The sequence below is a fragment of the Arachis hypogaea genome, chromosome 9 (assembly GCF_003086295.3).
Source record: "Arachis hypogaea cultivar Tifrunner chromosome 9, arahy.Tifrunner.gnm2.J5K5, whole genome shotgun sequence".
In the NCBI taxonomy this organism is placed as follows: domain Eukaryota; kingdom Viridiplantae; phylum Streptophyta; class Magnoliopsida; order Fabales; family Fabaceae; genus Arachis; species Arachis hypogaea.
In genome coordinates this window covers 92,660,096-92,680,355 of record NC_092044.1, presented here as the reverse complement: position 1 = coordinate 92,680,355, position 20,260 = coordinate 92,660,096, and the positions used below count along the sequence as shown (strand labels likewise).

Below are 20,260 nucleotides of genomic sequence, written 5' to 3'. Positions count from 1 at the left end.
AATTCTCACATGACTCGTTGCTAAAGAAAAATTTAAAAAAGTTGTTAGATTATGAGCTCAACCCATTTAACCTGTAAATTAAACAGTATGGATTAAAAAGCCCGCTAAAAATGCACATGCAAAATGACGAATTTAAAAGCTGTGAATTACAGTTTAAACGAGTTGGCATGCCCAACTCTAGTAGTAATCAAACATTATCATAACAAGAAATTAATTAGCCAAAAGCAATTGTAATTTGTCTCCCTGAAAACTCTCTCTCTTTTTCTGTGTCTCTAAAGACATTTTTCTGTCAAACTAAAAACTTAGTAACAAGTAATAACCTTCTGGACCCCTACGACTCATTTTCTCTAATTGGTAGTGGTACCCATTTCATGTTAGGATTCAGGTTCTGGTTCAACGTCGCGCAAAGATTCACTCAGCTCTTCCTTCGAAGAACTCTTATTACTTTTCGACGATCTCCTTGAAGAGCCTTCTTTTTCCTCAGACGATGATGTTTTTGACTTTCTCCTATGCGAGCTTTTGCTTGTTGAGGATGTTGGTGGTTTCTCTTCTTCTGTTCCAGATTCACGGTGATGCCTTCTAGAAGTTTCCGTTGAATCTGATTGGAACTTATCTTCTTCTGTTCCGGATTCACGGCGACGATGCCTTCTAGAAGTTTCTGTGGAATCTGATTGCAGCTTCTCTTCGTCTGTTCCAGATTCACGGCGACGATGGTGATGCTTTCTAGAAGTTTCCGTAGAATCTGATTGGAACTTCTCTTCTTCTGTTCCAGATTCCCGGTGATGCCTTCTAGAAGTTTCCGTTGAATCTGAATGGAACTTCTCTTCTTCTGTTCCGGATTCACGGCGACGATGCCTTCTAGAAGTTTCTGTGGAATCTGATTGTAGCTTCTCTTCGTCTGTTCCAGATTCACGGCGACGATGGTGATGCTTTCTAGAAGTTTCCGTGGAATCTGATTGGAACTTCTCTTCTTCTGTTCCAGATTCACGACGACGATGATGATGCTTTCTAGTAGTTTCTGTGGAATCTGATTGGAGCTTCTCTTCTTCTGTCCCAGATTCAGGGCGACGTTGATGATGCTTTCTAGAAGTTTCTGTGGAATCTGATTGGAGCTTCTCTTCTTCTGTCCTAGATTCACGGGGACGATGATGATGCTTTCTAGAAGTTTCCGTGGAATCTGATTGGAACTTCTCTTCTTCTGTTCCAGATTCACGATGACGATGATGATGCTTTCTAGAAGTTTCCGTGGAATCTGATTGAAACTTCTCTTCTTCTGTTCCAGATTCACGACGACGATGCCTTCTAGAAGTGTCTGTTGAATCTGTTTGTATCTTCTCTTCTTCTGTTCCTGATTCACGGCGATGATGCCTTCTGGAAGATTCTGTAGAATCTGATTGCAACTTCTCTTCTTCTGACCTGTGGTGACGATGTTTTCTAGTAGATTCTTTGGAATCTGATGATGGTGGCTTCACTTCTTCCGTTTGCTTCTTAGGAGATTCTATGGATTCCGATGACAGCAGCACCTTAGAAGATTCTGTGGATTCCGAAGACTGCGACTTCACTTCTTCTGTTCCCTTTTGCTTTCTATAAGATTCTGTTGATTCTGATGATGGTGACTTCACCTCTTCTGTTCCCTGGTGGCGATTGTGTTTTCGAGAAGATTCTGACTTCTCTTCCTCTGATTTATGGCGACGCCTTCTAGAAGATTCTTTGGACTCTGACTTCTCTTCCTCTTGCTTTCTAGAAGATTCCGTGGAATTTGACAATGGTGGCTTCTCTTCTTCTGATCCATGATGATGCTCACGGTCACGGTCACGGCGATGCCTTCTAGAAGTTTCTGTGGAATCAGAAGACGGTGTCTTCTCTTCTTCTGATCTATGGTGCCGGTGCTTCCCAGGAGTTTCGGAGGTTTCTGATAGCTTTGGGTCCTCAGATTTGTGACGACGATGCTTTCTAGCTGGGTCTGATGGATCCGAAGATCGATTCCTTCTTGGTGGCTTCGATGCTTCGGAACTTTGATCCATGCACGACATCTCAGAACTGCTTGTCATCGAATTCGCTCGAGGCTCTGCAGGAGGGAGCTTCGCCTTTCGGTTATCTGCAAAAATATCATGTTACTCTAACTCCACACTTATCGAATACACTTTACAAACACTTGGACTCAATCATAATTATTTGTTCAAGAACTAATATGGGTTATGCATGCAACAATATTGGTGAGCATACAAATATTCTTTCAACTTTATTCTTGTATAGATATAAAAAAGTTACTGCATAATTGATATTTTTAAAATTTGAATCCAAAACCTTAAGCCATTTATCATCTCAAGTAATTCCATTTTACTATGTTTACACACGTTTAAAAAATAAGTCTTTATCATCTCAAGTAATTTACCTTCAGTTGGCTTGGCAGATTTTGTTGTTTTTGGTTTTTCTGGTGAGGGTGGATCTTCTGCCTCTTTAAACTCAGTCATCTGCAGAGTATTTTGAGTTTCATATTACAAAATGAGTAAGGTTAGGAAATTAATTTTTTCTAACCAACATTAGTCAAAATTTTTAAAATTATTTATTTATTTAAAATTCTAAATTCTAAATTATAAATTTTATTATTTTGAACTGTAAACCTTGAATTCTCAAAAAAAGAGAATTTTTAGAATTGAAAAGATAAATTAACTAATGTTAACTAATTAAAAATTAGTTCTCTTAAAAAATTATCAAATCTCATGACATCATGAATTATTAAGGAGAAAGAGAAACCATAATGTTTTACCCAGCTTGGTTTATTTGCAGCGTTATCATCACATCCAATATGTGCCAGATGCTTCACATCAGTTGGGAACCCAATCTGAATCTCATTTTCTTCTTCTTCCTCTACAAAATTATTATTATTTATTAGTGATATGCAATTTATAAGATTCTTTTTTTTTTTTTTTGTTTCTTTTCAATGCACATTATTATCAACGAAGAAAAGAAGAAACAAATCATGAGTTCCAAATTTATGCCAAATATTTTTGTAAAGGAAAATATTGTAAACCCAACCAAAAAAGAGCACACAAATATGGTCACTCTTGCCAAATATGTTAAGGAAACTATATATTATTTTCAAAAATTGGTCTGTACATGTAGGAAATTGGACTTACCAAAGATTTGGGATATGTATCTAAGCCCTTTAAGGAGGCCTTTAACCTGGCCTTTTGCTGCTGGTGCTGGTGTTGCCATTAATGTTTATGTTGTATTTCCACCAAACACCTTTTTCTGGTGTTTTCAACTTAAATGGATGCACTACAAATTTCTGAAAGATATATTTTAAAAAATAAAATCAGATTTGATCATAAAAACAAATAATCTTTGTATCATTAGTCAGTTGTCCTCAATTCCTTAACCAACCAAAATATAATCTCATCAAAGAGGCATTCTTCAATATAATCCATTTAGCAATATTTTTTAATCAACCTACATGAACATAAAAAATGCCACTTTATAGAAATATATATTGTGTTCATAAAAAAAATAATTATTCTACCGTAAAAAATTAATTATTCTTTTGTTACAGGTTTAATTATTTAGCTATCATACATGTGTTTATTCTAGTTGACTGATTTTTGTATTTATAAAGTATTTTTATAACCATGTTATTTATCACCAAAATTTAATCATCAAATCAATCAATTATAAAAAATATATATATACTGAAATATAAAATACACATTAAAATATGTAAAAAAACACAGAAACATAACAGCTGTTTTTTTTATACATTTAATAGTTTACTTTGTTTTCTTTTTTAAATGATAGTCACTCCTATTTTTTATAATATAATTCCTCAAATGATTTTTTCATATTATATTTTATATGAATTTATAGAATAAAAATATGACACTATCAAAACAGAAGTGACATTATCATTTTTTTTTTCCTCAGTGTTTCAGAAAAGTGAGGTGCTACTTAGAACAAGATATTAAAATAAAAATAAAAGTGTTGAAGATAGATAGGATGATAAATTAGCCAAATAAATTAGTAAAACGATAGAAATCATAAAATTAATATCAGTCAAAATTTAAGAGAGAAATAAAATATATAAAATAATTTTTTTTCTTTTTACGTAAATGACATTCAATATAGAAAAAATACAATCAAAATGAAAAGAAAAATTGTACATTTCCAATTTTCATTTAGAAAAATAAGAAACCCAAAAGAATAATAAGAAGGCAATAAAAACACTAACCAGGTGACACCTTGAAGAACAAATGTTCAAACAAGCATGAGATGACTTTGTTGCCAAATCACAAAGAACAAATACTAATAACAAGCTTGGTTGGAATGATCCAAGCAATTAATCAAAATAAAAGTGAGAGTTTCAGGGTTGAAAATGTTGAATCTTGAACTGGATTTTGATGCACTGCCCCACCCTAGCGGTGGCTAAAGGCAAAAATCAAAAACCAGCGACAAAATAATGGTTTTCGGGGGTGGAAATACAGATTGATCCAACTGTAATTTTCAATGTTCAAGTCCTATATTTAGCAAATCAATTTCATCAACACAAACATTTTTAGTTGGTCAAAGTTCCTACAAAAGAGGTTTGATCAGTTTAACTATGTGGATTTAATTAGCTTAAGTATAAACAAAAATAGAACACTTAAAAATATATTTATAAGGACTCAATGTTGCATGTGCATGTGCCTATTTCAACAAATTATAATTGATCCGTCACCAAGTATTTAAGAATAACCTAAGAAACGACAAGAAAAGAAAAGAAAAGAAAAAAAAAACTAATTGATTAAAGCGGTTAATTTAGATTGTCTTTTGTTAGTTTGTGGTCTCAGGTGGGTCAGGAACGGTAGCTATATTTTAAGCAACAATATATCTTACCGAAAATGGAAAAAGAATAGGCAAAGGGAATTAAAAATGGAGATTTTTTACTTAAATAGCATAAATATGATATAATTATAATTTATACCAAATGAAAAGTATAAAATAAATGTTACTATTAAATACGAATTACGAAAATTACTATGTCACATCGAAAAATAAGCAAATTATTAGAAATCTCATGAAACATAAATATTTTACCGAATTATCGTATCCACATGTCAGATACATTTCATACATAACATTCATCTTGTACGAGCGTATCCAACCTTATTCTTAAAATAAACTTCGGGATACTAAATAATTCAAAACATTTTTGGTGATTAACCCTAAATAAAATTAGAGCATTGCATTACATTATTGCATACTATATCAATCAGAGTATATGGATTAGCAAACCTGGAGAGAACCATGTCAAAGAAAAAAAAGTAGATGAAAAGAATCTGGGGATAAAGCACAATCAGATTCAGCTTAAATTAAAAAGACCAGACATATTCAAATTGACAAATTCTTTCTGTAACTCAGTAATCCTATCTTTTATATAACCAGTTAGCCACATGCTATAAACTGGAGTTCAAACAGCTGTTATCCAAATTGTATATAATGTTAAGATTTTACACCAACAAGCACAACATGATCCAATATGCCGAACATGATTATATATTCTCACTGTTTATCATGCTAAATTGCAAATTGATATGAATCCATAGAGGAAAAGTGATAGGAGTCTATAGATTCAACAACAAATGAGAATGAGAATGGAAGAGCCACTCATTTGGAGTATTCTGATCACAAATCCATGCTTCATGATGCCTTCATTTCATCCAAGCCAAAACGAGCCTATGCCAAAAGTACAAGTCTAGTAAATACTCGAACAATTTTTATATTTTAAAAAGGATTTAACTTGTTTTGCATACACTACTATTTAAGAGAGATTTAATCATGTATTGTCACTTCAAGAAAAGTATTTGACTCAACGACTCATCATCTTTGTAATCTTATAAACACACATGTATGATAATCAAACTCTTCTAACATTATTAATTTGAATTAACAGTAAATTACCATTTTTATCTATAAAAATTCAAAACACTAGCAAATTTAACCATAAATGAAGGAAACTAGCTTTGTACCCATGAAAATGGTGTCTATATAGCAAACCCATACGTTAATTTTGTTCATGGGTAGATCTGTCGACATTCTGAACATTCCTAGGTAAAAATGGTAATTTAATCATCTCTAAAAGGTACAAAGTTAGTTTCATTTATTTATGGATAGATTTATCAATATTATGAACTTTTATGTGTAGAAATGGTAGTTTACTCTTTGGATTAACATTGGTACATAGTTCTAAAACAGTAAAACTTTGACAAACCAATGTATGCATGTAGGGGTGCGTGTGTACATACAGGAATATGGATTGATCCAGAACTTGATGATTCATATAGTTCAATGTCTTACTTAAGGGCCATTTAGTCATTAAGAATTATCAAGAACTATAAGCTAAAGAAGTATAAGATATTTTACCAGAAACTTGTGATTCTCTTCAAGGAGAGGAGAGAAGTTTGTACAAAAGCTCTCTATGTCAGCGGTGATATCACCAGAACCTGATATCACATCCATGAATTTCTTCCTATCAGGAGCCAGCTTCATTGCTAGCTGTACATAAAATGTTTAGTACATTGCAAAAGCACATTGGGATATATATAATGCATTGCCCCACCCTAAACATAAAAAGGAGAGTGTTTTTTTCTAACACAACAATACATTCACTTCAATTGTGTGATTTGTATCCTTATATGAAAAACGTGTAGTATTACTATTTTAACAGACAGACCATGTTAAAACCTATCATGCATTCTTCTCAGAACTTCATAGTTTCAGACGAAGATTATTGTCCAGATCATTTAACCTGGACGTATCTATTACATCTCTAAATTACTGGAAGTTAGGATAAGCGAAATAGCAACATGAATAGATGAATGCATTTCCCACTGAATTATTATATTATACATGAAATATTCAGATCCTAGACAGCAAAGATTGTAGAAAACAAACAGCATAACAGTAAACTTGCATTCGCTATAAGATTTTATGATGCAGCATATAAGAATCATGAGAAAGACTTGGGTTATTATGAAGCATGACTTTTCAATATATATATATATATACATAGTGTGTGTGTGTGTGTGTTTCTATCACTGAATTTAGAATAAAAAGGATGCATGTAAAAGAACATTACCGTGAAGCTTGAACTAGCAAGCCAGCCATGCCACTTCTTTAAAGTCTTGTTATATGAATCTGTACATGCTTGTGACATTGACCAATCTTCATGCTCGATTAAATTTCGGAACAATGCCACCAAGAAATCCATTGCCCTGAAGATTCCAAAGGTCAGGAAATAAATTTGTATTAAATTACATTAACCAATAATACAAAGGTGACCAAACCATTTGCTTCGGAGAAGAAATGGTGGGGGATCTGACCAACAAATAAAAATTAGTTAACCACATTAGATTTTCCCTAACACCTTAAGAAACGTAAGCCCAACTAGCAGAAGCTTCGTAAGTCATAATCTCAAATGCAATCAATCCGAGTAAATCGTCATAACTGAGGTTTCTACCTTTCAGCTGATACTTATTATAATGATTCGAATCCTCCCTATGACCTTGAGAAAGTGACTCAACCAAAACAAGCAAGAAAATGAGTTTGGCTTTTTATAGCTTAGAAGAATGAGCCAGGTTTGACTCTGCTCCTCATCATTGCATAATAGCCATTCTTGCATGGGTGCACACATTACTACTACTATACTATATGTCCCTATGCGTTATGGTTTGTTTCCTTTGATCACAATGGTTGGAAAGCACATGTTCCATAACACAACATACTATTATACTAGTATTGTTTTTTTTTTTTTTTAGCATTACTTTACCCTTAGAAAAAGATACTCTGCCAATCAAGCATAACAACTTAAAGGAAGAGTTACATATAATAAAAATCTAAGAATGACATACCAAATATGAATTATAAGTTATTTGTCAAATGCTTCTTTATTCTTTACCTTGTAAGCCAAAGAAGTCCATTGGTACAACTGGATGATGACTTAGCCGTGTTACTTTCAACTTCTGTTTGTACCAAACTGTACAGATGGTTGAATCCGGATGGATTGGTGGAATATTTAGATTCCAATCTCTGTCCAACACAGTATAGAGTGAGAACATATATCACTTAAAAGTTTTGAACCCAATAATATTAAAGTTGTGATACATAGTTATAAGGCATGCAAGCCGGTTTCCAAAGTATTAGACATAAAACCATGCCATATGCTTGAAGGTATGGTAAGACATATAACCATAACATTTCACTTTACTGAAAAACATATTCCATCTAAAGCTGCAACATGCATAAAGTGACACACTGGTTTATGTACCCGAAAAGATATGTAGGAGTGGGAAGACATAGCAGGTGACAAAAACATACCGATATGTTACCACCTATGTCAGATTTTACAAGGGCCATGGCTGCTCCAAATTTATCTGGCACAATAAATCAAAAAATTAGTTCGCTGAACAGTATTTTTCTGCATTTTGCTAAAAGAGATAACACAAATGCCAAAGAAGAAATCAAGTGTATAAAATACCATAGAGCAATTAAAGAATCAAGCAACAGCAAATTCAGAGGATAAGTGAACAACAATATCACATAACGCAAATAGCCAAAGAAACAGGCCACATAAGAAAATAGAGTAGATATTCTCTTTTCTTTAGAAGTTCATCCACAGGGTTTTCCAGTCACATCATCAAATCAGTCCCATCATGGTTTGGTCACACAATGGGGTAATGGAACTATGGAAGGGACTACTTCTCCTTGGTTGTGAATCTATAATTAATGGAGGTGGAAGTAATGTGGAGGGAAATCATCTCCCTTCAAGCTTCAGCTTTATATTTAAATTATGAATTTTGCTTTTATGGATGGGGATATTGGTTGCTTGAACTTTTACTATAGCTTATATTTCACTGATGAAATCCCTATTTAGTCACAACTGTCTTAGATACAGTTCTAACTGGAATTGAAAAATCTAGTTTAAGATAGATGTAAATATATCCATTGAGTTTATTCGAGCAAATTCAATTCATGGGTCTTTGGGAACACGAGCCTATCTACTGTTGAAATCACTAACAAGTTGCATCCATTTTTATCAAAGAGAGAAAAATCTATTAAGATCTAACACGAGTAAAAGAACATGCACCTATAACAGGCAGTATTTGCTTGCATACATCCAAGAAAGGCTGGGACAGGATTTCTCCTTGTTCAGACTTTACAACCTTCATTCCTTCCAACGCAGCGGCAAAAACAGTCCCCTCCATCTTTGTGCTTTTTCTGCACATAACAATGTCGCATCCCAATGAAAAGATTGATAAGTACATGTTAACAGATATCGGATCTACATTTCATCTACCATCAACAAACCATGCAAATGTACCTTTCTTTTTTAACTCTAGCTAAAAATTTTATAATGTGGAATCAAGAGAAGAACAAAAGAAAGAAAATTCAGAACTTTCATCAACAGTTCAGCACCAGAGGAAGAAGACTTTATAGTTCAAGTGGGAAATATCAAAATAACCACTCAAGTCTTTCTAGTAAAAGGTGTTCAAAGCAAGCAAATTTGAAGTTTAAATACACCAAAAACAAATCAAAAACTTAGAAATAATAAAATAACTTGAGGAGAGTGTTCTCCATTTTCCACAATGCTTAGATCTTTATGCATCTAAGTAGCATCTGATCAACGATCACCACAACTAATCTTCCAACATAACTGAAGTCCACTTTTGCTCATAACCAGATGAAAATTGAAGGCAAAAAATCAGATACTCATTGTGATTAAAGGGCAAGGTCAAAAAACACACATGAACTTGAATTTCTTTTAAATAAAATAAAATAAAAATAAAAATAAAAATAAAAAACTTTACTGAACCAATGCATGAAATGAACAAGTCAGACTCAGATCTCTTTCCCTAAAGCCATAAATAAAGAGCTAGAAGATGCAAAATATGAATTGAGCTCAAAAGCGTGTATATCAACTAAATTCAGCAGAGAAGCATGCCATCAACTAAACTTTTCTGCAAAATTCATCATTATATTTTCCACTGGTTTCTCGGGAAACAAACAATAGAAAGAGAAAAGAAACATTGATCAAAAGAACAAAGCAAAGAGATTGGAATTGAGAGAGACATACATGAAATGTAACACAGACTTGAACTGGGGAAGACTCCACGGTGATCTTCGACTCCGAACAAATCGCAGCGTTAAAAACGCAACAATATATATTTACGCAACAAGTTGCGTTTTGGAATTTTTCGTTACAAGATTTTTTTAAAAAATATTTTCTCCTAAAATGATTTTTATTTTTTATTTGGTTTAGATATTTTTTATGTTTATGGCTTATGGATTTAAGATTAGAAATATTATCGGAATTTTTTATTTCTTTAAGGTGATTATCTGAAATAATTGGATTGTAAAGTTTGTTTTCGAGTAGAAAAAAAATTATATTCTTAGAAATATTATAATAGAGAATATTGTATCAAAATATTATTAAAAATATTTTTGATACTATAGATAAGTCATTTTCAATATTTCTAAGAATAAATTACTAAAATATTTATTTTATTATACATATTTTTTAAAATCTATTTTAAATTTCTAAAATATCACCAATACTATTAGAAAGAAGAGATCATAGAAAAGAAATATATGAACTAGGGATATAATAATTATTTTATATGTTAATTTTTATTATATGAGAATATCAAATACTCACTTTTAGCATGAAATAAGAATTAAAAATGTTAACAAAATAAATTTTCTTATGAATAACTTATTCTTGTCAGAATTAGATCTTAAAACTTTAAACAAATATGTTATATTTTCCTAAACAATTCACATGAATGAGTTAGAATTCTTTTAAAAAAAATTCCAATAAAATTAAAATCGTACATCATAAAACAATTGTCTAATGTGTATATAAAAAAATAATTATCAATTCGTTGTTATTTATAAAAATGTATATTTGACATCTTATTAAAAAATTTATCATGTAATCGTAAATAATTTTAGTTGTTCGCTTATTGTATGTTACTATGTTTAATTATTTTATTATGATAATTTTAATTATCAGTTGAGTGATTATTTAATTAAATAAATAACAATTATATAAATTAATATGTATAAATATCACAAATATATAATAGTTGATTTAATTATTAATTTTTAATGTACATAAAAAAATTCATCATAAAAAGTAAAATAAATGTGGTTAACATACATTGAAAAAAATAATTTTGTCATTTCTAAAATTATTAATCACAATCTCATTTAGCCATATTTTTATTAAATTTACTGATGCAACTTGGCGTTATTTTAGGAAAACCAAATAAAATTTGTATGGGAAAAATGGCATTAATAATTTTGAAGTGACATTATCGCTTTTATTAAAAGAAATAAATAGTTGTTGTATTTGGCTAATTTTTTTATATGAGATTGATACGTGAGTTATGCTGAGTTATGGAGTATTGGAAAGATATACACGATTGTAACGGTTTTTAATTTTTTGTTTTAGTGAGAAGAAATCAGACTCATAGTTTTTTGTCAATACACAAATCGGACCTAAGATTTACACAAATCGGATCCAAGGTTTTCTGTCAAAATACAAATTGAATTCAGAATTTTCAGTACCTCTAATCAAACGGTCTAATTTGTCTTGCACAATCCTTATACCGTGGTAAAATACTATATATCTTCATAATTCTACTATAAACCAATCCTCCTTCCATATTAAAATTAAAAAGTTCGTTGTATTTCTTAATTTTCTTTTGCTACAATACATTACTATTTATTCCTCAATTACTCGCTTACACGTTCAGATCAGATCACGGAACGTGCAGTAAGCGTCTAAGCGAGTCACCAAATCGTACGCTAGTACGTACACACCCCAAATGAAGAAACAAAAGCTTTTATAAGTGATTGCTCTCATGACCAAGATTTACGGGAGATTGAAGAAATATACCAACGGAAAAGATAACAGAGGAAAGACAAATACGTGTCAATCCTTTATTTCAAAGGTAAATAAATTTTTGATTAATTAAAACATATGTCTTTAGATATTTTGTAAAAATTTATTTGTTTTTAGATATTTTGAATAAAAAATTTTAAATATTTTAAATTTTAAAAAAGAAGAGATACTTTTATATTTTTAATTAATTAAAAATTTATGTATTTTTAAATTAAAAAATCAAAAATTTATTTATTTTTTTCATGATAACATAATTTTTTAACTTTTTATCACGAATATTAATTAAATTATTTATTGAAACCAAAAAACACAAATTCTTTTAATGATAGTTCAAGAATGGTAGAAAAGAACTTATCTGTTTTTTATTTACAAAATTTATAAAACTTATTTATAATTAAATTTTGTAAAATTTAGTAACAAAGTTAAGGAGTTATCTTTTCTTAAAATTACTATATCATAGCATCTTATAACCATCAAAAAATGAAAACTTGAAACTTTAACATTTAATATTGTTGAATCTATAGCCTCCAAAATCTATCTATCTATCTACTTCTACTTAATATACTAAAATTGGGTTTTTTCCGGCTAATAAAAATGACGTGTCGATTCCTCACGACTCCGTTTTCCCTCCAAAATAAATATAATTTTTTATACTATAAATTATTTTATAAAAAATATCTTTATTATAATTATATTATAATTAATATTTAATGGATAATATATAATTATACTAATTTAGGAACATATCTTCATTATAATTATATCAAATCAATATTTAATACATTATTAAATTACTTATCAATAATCAATTAAAAATATTTTTAATCATTTTAATAATAATACTAATATCAATAATAGTAATAATAATAATAATAATAAATCTTTGTTACCCGTGATATAATGAAATTATTCACGTATATCAATTAATTATTCTAAATTATTTTATAAAAAATATTTTTATTATAATTATATTATAATTAATGTTTAATGAATAATATATAATTATACTAATTTAGAAACATATCTTCATTATAATTATATTAAATCAATATTTAATACATTATTAAACTACTTATCAATTATCAATTAAAAATATTTTTAATTATTTTAATAATAATATTAATAACAATAATAGTAATAATAATAATAATAAATCTTTGTTACCCGTGATATGATGAAATTATTCACGTATATCATTTTTATGTGTAATTATTGTATATAATAAAAAACTATCTTAATAATAAGTAATTTACATATTTATTTTTGTTTTACTAAAGTCTATATATAGTGTTTTTCTATGGTACATGAATCTAAATTTGAAAGTCAACTCATAATTTTATTTTTTTTTTTACTACTTCATAGAATAAGAATGTATTCTTCGTTTTTTATCGAAATTGATCATCTTAAGGTACAATTTATAATTTTTTATAATATTTTTCATGTACTCATTCTATTATATTATTTTTTTGATAATTTATTAATTATTATTACTCTAAGTTATTTTTATCGTCTAATGTTTCAGTTTAATTGTCTTTTGCCATAATCGTTTACAATGCATCACATCTATGAAATACCTCATCGAGTTGTCTTCACTGATCTGGGTTCCAACTACATGGATGTAAGCGTTTAAAGAATGGGCAATAATCTCTACTTTACCGAAGGATGGTTGGATCTACTCACCTATTATAACCAACCTAATGGAATGTTGTTAAAGTTAGCTTTTTTGGGAGGAGCTCGATTTTTTATTGACGAACTGTTTTCATGGAACTTTGTAGGCCAAGTTCAAGTTCCATCCCCTCCATACTTTTTACGTCTGTCCGAAAATCTTCGAAGTGTAGTACATAATGAGATTGAATTCCCTCCGTTTAAGTTCAGTTTTGTTAAATTCGTGACAAACTCGAATATGCAATTGTAATATATTTAAATTTTTTTATTTTAAACTTTTCGTTATTAGGATAATTTTATGACATGTTGTGATTTTTTTCAGAAATGACTGGCTTTCTTTTGCATACATGCAATGCCATTGAGAGGGAATAAGGGTTAGTTTGGTTTCTCGATGTGGCAATTCTATACCTTGCCGCATTGCATGGATAGCAAATGATGAAGCTTATTTTACAAGAGAATGGTCTGAATTTGCACGAATTCTAGATGTTCAAACTTACGATGTTATTTCAGGTAGTTATCGTTACGAGAATGACTCTATTCTATACGTGACTAAAGACTAGAATAGATTCAATATTGTTTAAGTAATTTGATTTTAATATTAATATTTGATTAAATTAGTATTAGAAAATTTTAAATTATTACCTCAATTTATATATTATGAGTACTTTTTATAGATATGCTATTTTTAATTAATTTTAATATAAATTTTTTTGTGTCAGATATATTTAAGTTTATTTTTCTCTTTGGAGATATATATCATCTTTATATCTTTATTTGTATTTACATTATATTCAAAATAAATCTCTACCTAAACATATATAGCAAATCGCTTACCTAATATACACACAATGTCCTTACCGATAAAAACATATTTTAACTAGAAAAAATAATGAAGCATACATCTTTTGATGATATATACAAAATGTAAAAGAAATAGAGTAAGTAGATATTATGTTATAATAATATCTTTAATTGCATTATAATTAGCTCATAAATAATGTATGATTATATTATTTTAGAAAAATATTTTTATTATAATTATATCAAATCAATATTTAATATATTATTAAATTAATTATTTTATAATAATATTTTTTTATTTTAATAATAATAATAGTAATAGTCTATCCTTTTATTAAAACACTCATCTAACTGAATTATAATTAAATATTTAATGAAAATAAAGGAAGAATTTGTGTTTTGAAAGATAATATAATTGTATATTTTTAAAGATTTTAAGGTTGTGAGTAAATATGTGATATAATAGAAAAATGCTTCTGAATATATAATCTTTCTATATTAATATACGCATGCATGTCACCTCCTTATTTACTTTTTAGATCGCTCAATTTTCATTAAGCGTAATAGAAACCATAAAAACCAATAAATAATTACTTGAGTTTTTCATTATTCCTATATATAGGCTTTATTTTTTTATAATACATTCTATATATATTTATATCTATTTTTTATATAGCAATAATATTATATGTATTTATATATCTCTTTTTTTAATTTATTTTTAAAAATATTGGTATATAATTAATATAGATAACATACATACTAAATAAATATTTATATTAATTTAATTACAACAATTAATATAAGATAATAATATAAGAATAACCTAATTATAGCAAGAATTTTTATTAAAATGATTGACTAATAATTTGAATATAATTGATATAGTTAAATTGATATAATCCATAGAATTAAGAGTATATATATAGCAATTATATCAATTATAATAATAATTCAGGTGACTTCATATGCAATAATTTAAATTATTATTGTCACTTAATTATACTTGAATATTATCATATCATTATAATAATAATTATATACGGGTTATTATTATTATTTTTATTTTAATTGTTATTATTATTATTATTATTATTATTATTATTATTATTATTAGATAATGAATAAAAATTAGAATTATATTAATATTTTTAAAATTAATATAATAAAAATGACTAAAAATATTTAAAATCAATGTGCGATATTAATATCATAATATTTGATCATATTTTATGATTAGAATCAAATATTCTTATCATGATTATCACGACCAGTGCCATTATCATATCATTATATTATTATTATTATTATTATTATTATTATTATTATTATTATTATTATTATTATTATTATTATTATTATTATTATTATTATATTTTTAATTGATAATTGATAAGTAGTTTAATAATACATTAAATATTGATTTGATATAATTATAATAAAGATATGTTCCTAAATTAGTATAATTATATATTGTAATATAATTATAATAAAGATTTTTTTTTCATAAAATAATTTAGAATAGAGAAAAATGCATTCATTTTGGAGGGAAAATGGAGTCACGATGGATCGACACGTTACCTTTATTAGCTGGGGGAAAATCCAATTTTAGTATATTAAGTAGAAGTAGGTATTAATCTTCTATTGCAATACATTTTTTATCTACTCTACACATTATCTTTTCTATCTTCTTTTTTTTAATTGCTATTTTTATATTATTTTTAATTATTTATTTTACTTTTACTTCTCATATATAGATTTATGGTAATTCATCACATGATCTTTTTGAATTTAAGTGATTTTTTAAGTTATATTTTACTATTGATGCATTTATTTTGTCTAGACTTTGAATTCTAATCGTAATTCTGCCTAATGAATCATGCTATGCTGATGCGGGACATTCAGCCAATGAACCAAACATAGCTGCTGAACTAGTAGTGGCTGCCTAATGAATCATGCTATGAAGTAGGTTGTTGCTGATGCGGGACATTCAACCAATAAACCAAGCATAGCTGCTGAACTAGTGGCTGCAAATGAGAAACTAAAAACATAATCAAGAATAAAGGAAACTGAAGTTACTCAACAAATAAAAGAAGAATAAAGACGCGCAATGGGAGACTGATCATTCGCCTGTAAACATTTCTGGTTTATGATATTGTGATCTTATTGGGAATTGTTTGTTTTAAAATACTAAGCATACTGTACCATAACTCCGAAATTTTCTTTCATAATTGTTTCAAAGGAAATGAGAGGGAGTTTAATTTATTATAAATTTATGATCCTGAATGTGGTATGTTGATTTACTTAATACAAAACACAAATCAATGGTATTACATAAATAATTGTAACTTTGGTACTGTAAAGAATCTTGTTATTACACAAATCAATGATGATACAACAAAAATACACATTCATTCTTTTCTTCAATATTACACCAAAGCCACTAAAAATTCAATGATAATATTGAACAAATCTCTCTAATGCCCCATAGGAGTCCCCTATGTAGGATTCCTGATGGTACAGCTCCTTGGTACAAACTTTGGTTCCTTTGGAACAGTTAAAGTCCTCTTTTCTCGTGAACAAGGTTTCGAATTGGAAGCAGCACCATTACTTGTAGGTGAAGAAGCATCATTTTGACATGGCTTTGCTGTGTCCTTTGGCTTCACAATCTTTGAAGGCTTTTTAAGAATAACATTTAATTTACAAAGCGTTTCAAGGACAACCTTTCCTTTCTTCCTAGACAAAGCACTGCAATAAGACACTTATATCGATCAATTCCCAAAAAACATAATAAAACATACATAGATACACTATGAATATGATAACTGCTTACTTATCTTGGAAGCTTAACAGCTTTAAGCTGCATCAGTTGGGGTGTTGCTAACTTGTATCCATGTCCAGGTGTATTTTCCAGATCAACTTGTTTCTTATGTCTATGGTGAAATCTGAGTCTCCTATCACTACAGATATTAAAAATAGAAACATAATCCATTTAAAGCAACATCATCACAGCCACAACAATCAACATTCAAGAATAAACAAAATTCATCATCCAATGCCATAGTAGCTCAATTCAAGCACATAATTAAAAAAATAAGTTCAGAATTGAAGTCATCCCAGTTCAGCATACATCCAGAATATGGAAAAGAATCAAGGCAATGATTGTGAAACCATCAACACAATTTATTATTTGAACATGGAACCTATCATAACATAAATCCTCAGCTCAAATCTTGCGATACATCTTCCTATCTTGCTTAATTCCGTAACCCAAAACATGAAAAAGGAACCGTCGATTTATACATCTTCACAAAATTAAACTATTGCAAATCACACTTTCACAAATTCCCCATTAAAAGCATAATCCATTTAATAAAAATAGAAGCATAATCCATTTAAAGCAGCACCATCACAGCAACAACAATCAACCAATGCCATATTTAAAAAAAATAAACATTAACTTTTTAAACTGAAAAATGAGACTTTTTTTGTCACCTACTTGCAGAAAGTTCGAGTGCAGGGGGATGGAGCAGAGGCACAATACGGGGACGGGAGGCCAGGCGCTCGGAGGCTCGGGAAGGTGCGGCGCGGTGACTCCAGGCGAGGGGCTTCACCGTGAGGGACGGAGACGCCTTGGCCGGACAAACAGTGGAGAAGACCTCCGACAACAACAACGCAGATGGGCCCAGCGCAGAGGGAAGGCGACGGAGAGTACACCAGCAAGCGTCCGTTGTAGTCGATGCCAGACATAGACGCCGACGACGGACCAACGCAGGAGACGAGAGCAACTTAGGTTTCCTTTTTTTCTTAGGAATAAAATGCGAGGGGTTCTTTGGGTATTTAGAAAAAATTCAGATTAGTTCACCTAGTCACTCAAGTTAAATGATAAGAATATTCTTTTAAGAATATGCTATTATCTCAAATGTTATACTGACGGTAGGGACTTAATTGAAAAAAAATTAAGGTACAGGGACCCAATGAAAAGAAAAAAAGTATAGGGACCTAATTGAAAATTCGGTAAAACTATATGGACCTGCAGAGTAATTAAACCTTGATTAAATTAGTTTTAGAGAAATTTAAATTGTTGACTCAATTTATATATTACGACTAATCTTTTTGAATATATTATTTTTATATTTTTTAATATAAATTTTTTTTCTGATTTTTAAGTTTATTTTTTTTCTTGGATATATGTATCACTTTTTTTTCTCATTTTATATTTCAGATTAGTAATGTAATTATTAAAAAAAAAGAAATATTAAAACATCACTATTTAAAAAAAGGAAAGATGCGTTAAAAAAAGGAAAACAAAAGATTAAAATATCACTATTAGAAAAAAAAACCTGTTAATATGCGTATGAATGGGTCGAGATTGAGAAATATATATGGATATAAAAAATAAAAAAATTATTGCACGATTGTAGAATAAAAAATAATCATATATATATATATATATATATATATATATATATATATATATAACGAAATAATTATAAAAAAATAATTAATATATATGATTTAAATGTTTTTAATAACCGATAACATCAAGTTTAACAAAATATAATTCATATATTTTTTTATTTATGTATGTGTATATAATTATTTATGTATACGTATATATATTAAGAAAAACTACCATAATACACACACACACACATATATATATATATATATATATATATATATATATATATATATATATATAATTTAACAAAATTAATATATACGTATATATAAATAAAAAAATATTATAATTTCTGAAAATTACATATCAACTCTTTTTTTTCAAATAAATTTATTTTAATTATATTACAATTAGCTCATGAATAATGCATGATTATATTAATTTAAGAAAATATCTTCATTATAATTATATCAAATTAATATTTAATGCGTTATTAAATTACTTATCAATTATCGATATTTTTAATCATTCTAATTATATCAATTGATATAGTTCTAATTCTCATTCAAGTGCAATAATTTTATTAGAAGATAGTTAATGCACATATTAATAGTGATCTATTTAATTTGATATCAATTAGTGGATGATAATAATAATAATAATAATAATAATAATAATAATAATAATAATAATAATAATAATAATAATAATAATAATAATATGCACGGTACATGCATTATATTTTAAAAAGATAAAATATATTTTAAAAAAATTAAGGTATCAATAATCAATTGTGATTAATATCAATATCAATAATTAATTCTTATAATTATTTTTTGTACTATAAAGGCTATATATAGTGTTTTTTTTTTGTAAAATAAAAAAGGCTGTGATTCATAACATTTTCGTAAAGTTATATCGTATGGACACAAGATTAATTAGATAACAAATTAAATTTTAATTAATATATTTTATTTTTTGCTCATATTTTTTTATTAATTATTTTACTTTTTATATTTACAGTAAATATTGAATGTAAAAAAAATAATATTGAATGTTATCTATTTTATTTATTTAGAGTCATAATTAAATTTGATATAATTATAGCAAGTATCTAGAATTAATAATAACATGATAATATAATTTTAAGTTGTATAATATAATAAAAAATATAGCAATTTATGTATACTTCTTATATAGCAATAATATTATATATATATATATATATATTTATATATCTCCTCTTTTAGCTATTTCTTAAAAATATTGGCATATAATTAATGTTGATAACATATATATTGAGTAAGTATCTCTATTGAATTAATCATAAAGGTTAATAAAATATAATGGCATAAATTTCACCTAATTGTAGCAAATATCTCCATTGAAAATATTTGCTAATTATTACTGTGTATAATATATATATATATATATATATATATATATATATA

The 20,260-nt window shown here is 28.1% G+C and overlaps 2 protein-coding genes and 1 long non-coding RNA gene across 3 annotated transcripts; all 3 read right to left on the bottom strand.

Moving 5' to 3' along the window:
* Positions 1-124: 124 nt before the first annotated feature.
* Positions 125-4,452, bottom strand: LOC112711235 (uncharacterized). Its single transcript, XM_025763842.2, has 5 exons — positions 4,226-4,452; positions 3,141-3,292; positions 2,771-2,871; positions 2,396-2,474; positions 125-2,098 (listed from the first exon to the last, which is right to left on the bottom strand). The coding sequence occupies exons 2-5, from the start codon at positions 3,217-3,219 to the stop codon at positions 375-377; spliced, it is 1,983 nt and encodes a 660-aa protein (XP_025619627.1). The 5' UTR covers positions 3,220-3,292; positions 4,226-4,452; the 3' UTR covers positions 125-374.
* A 928-nt stretch (positions 4,453-5,380) lies between these two features.
* On the bottom strand, positions 5,381-10,379 carry LOC112711236 (glycolipid transfer protein 1). Its single transcript, XM_025763843.3, has 7 exons — positions 10,106-10,379; positions 9,119-9,249; positions 8,350-8,405; positions 7,931-8,061; positions 7,112-7,247; positions 6,397-6,528; positions 5,381-5,709 (listed from the first exon to the last, which is right to left on the bottom strand). Exons 2-7 carry the CDS (start codon positions 9,234-9,236, stop codon positions 5,674-5,676), a joined length of 609 nt encoding a protein of 202 aa, XP_025619628.1. The 5' UTR covers positions 9,237-9,249; positions 10,106-10,379; the 3' UTR covers positions 5,381-5,673.
* Positions 10,380-16,708: 6,329 nt separating this feature from the next.
* On the bottom strand, positions 16,709-18,279 carry LOC112711234 (uncharacterized). The gene is made up of 3 exons (XR_003157369.2): positions 17,904-18,279; positions 17,238-17,364; positions 16,709-17,152 (listed from the first exon to the last, which is right to left on the bottom strand). It is a non-coding gene; the product is annotated as an uncharacterized lncRNA (long non-coding RNA).
* Positions 18,280-20,260: the final 1,981 nt, after the last annotated feature.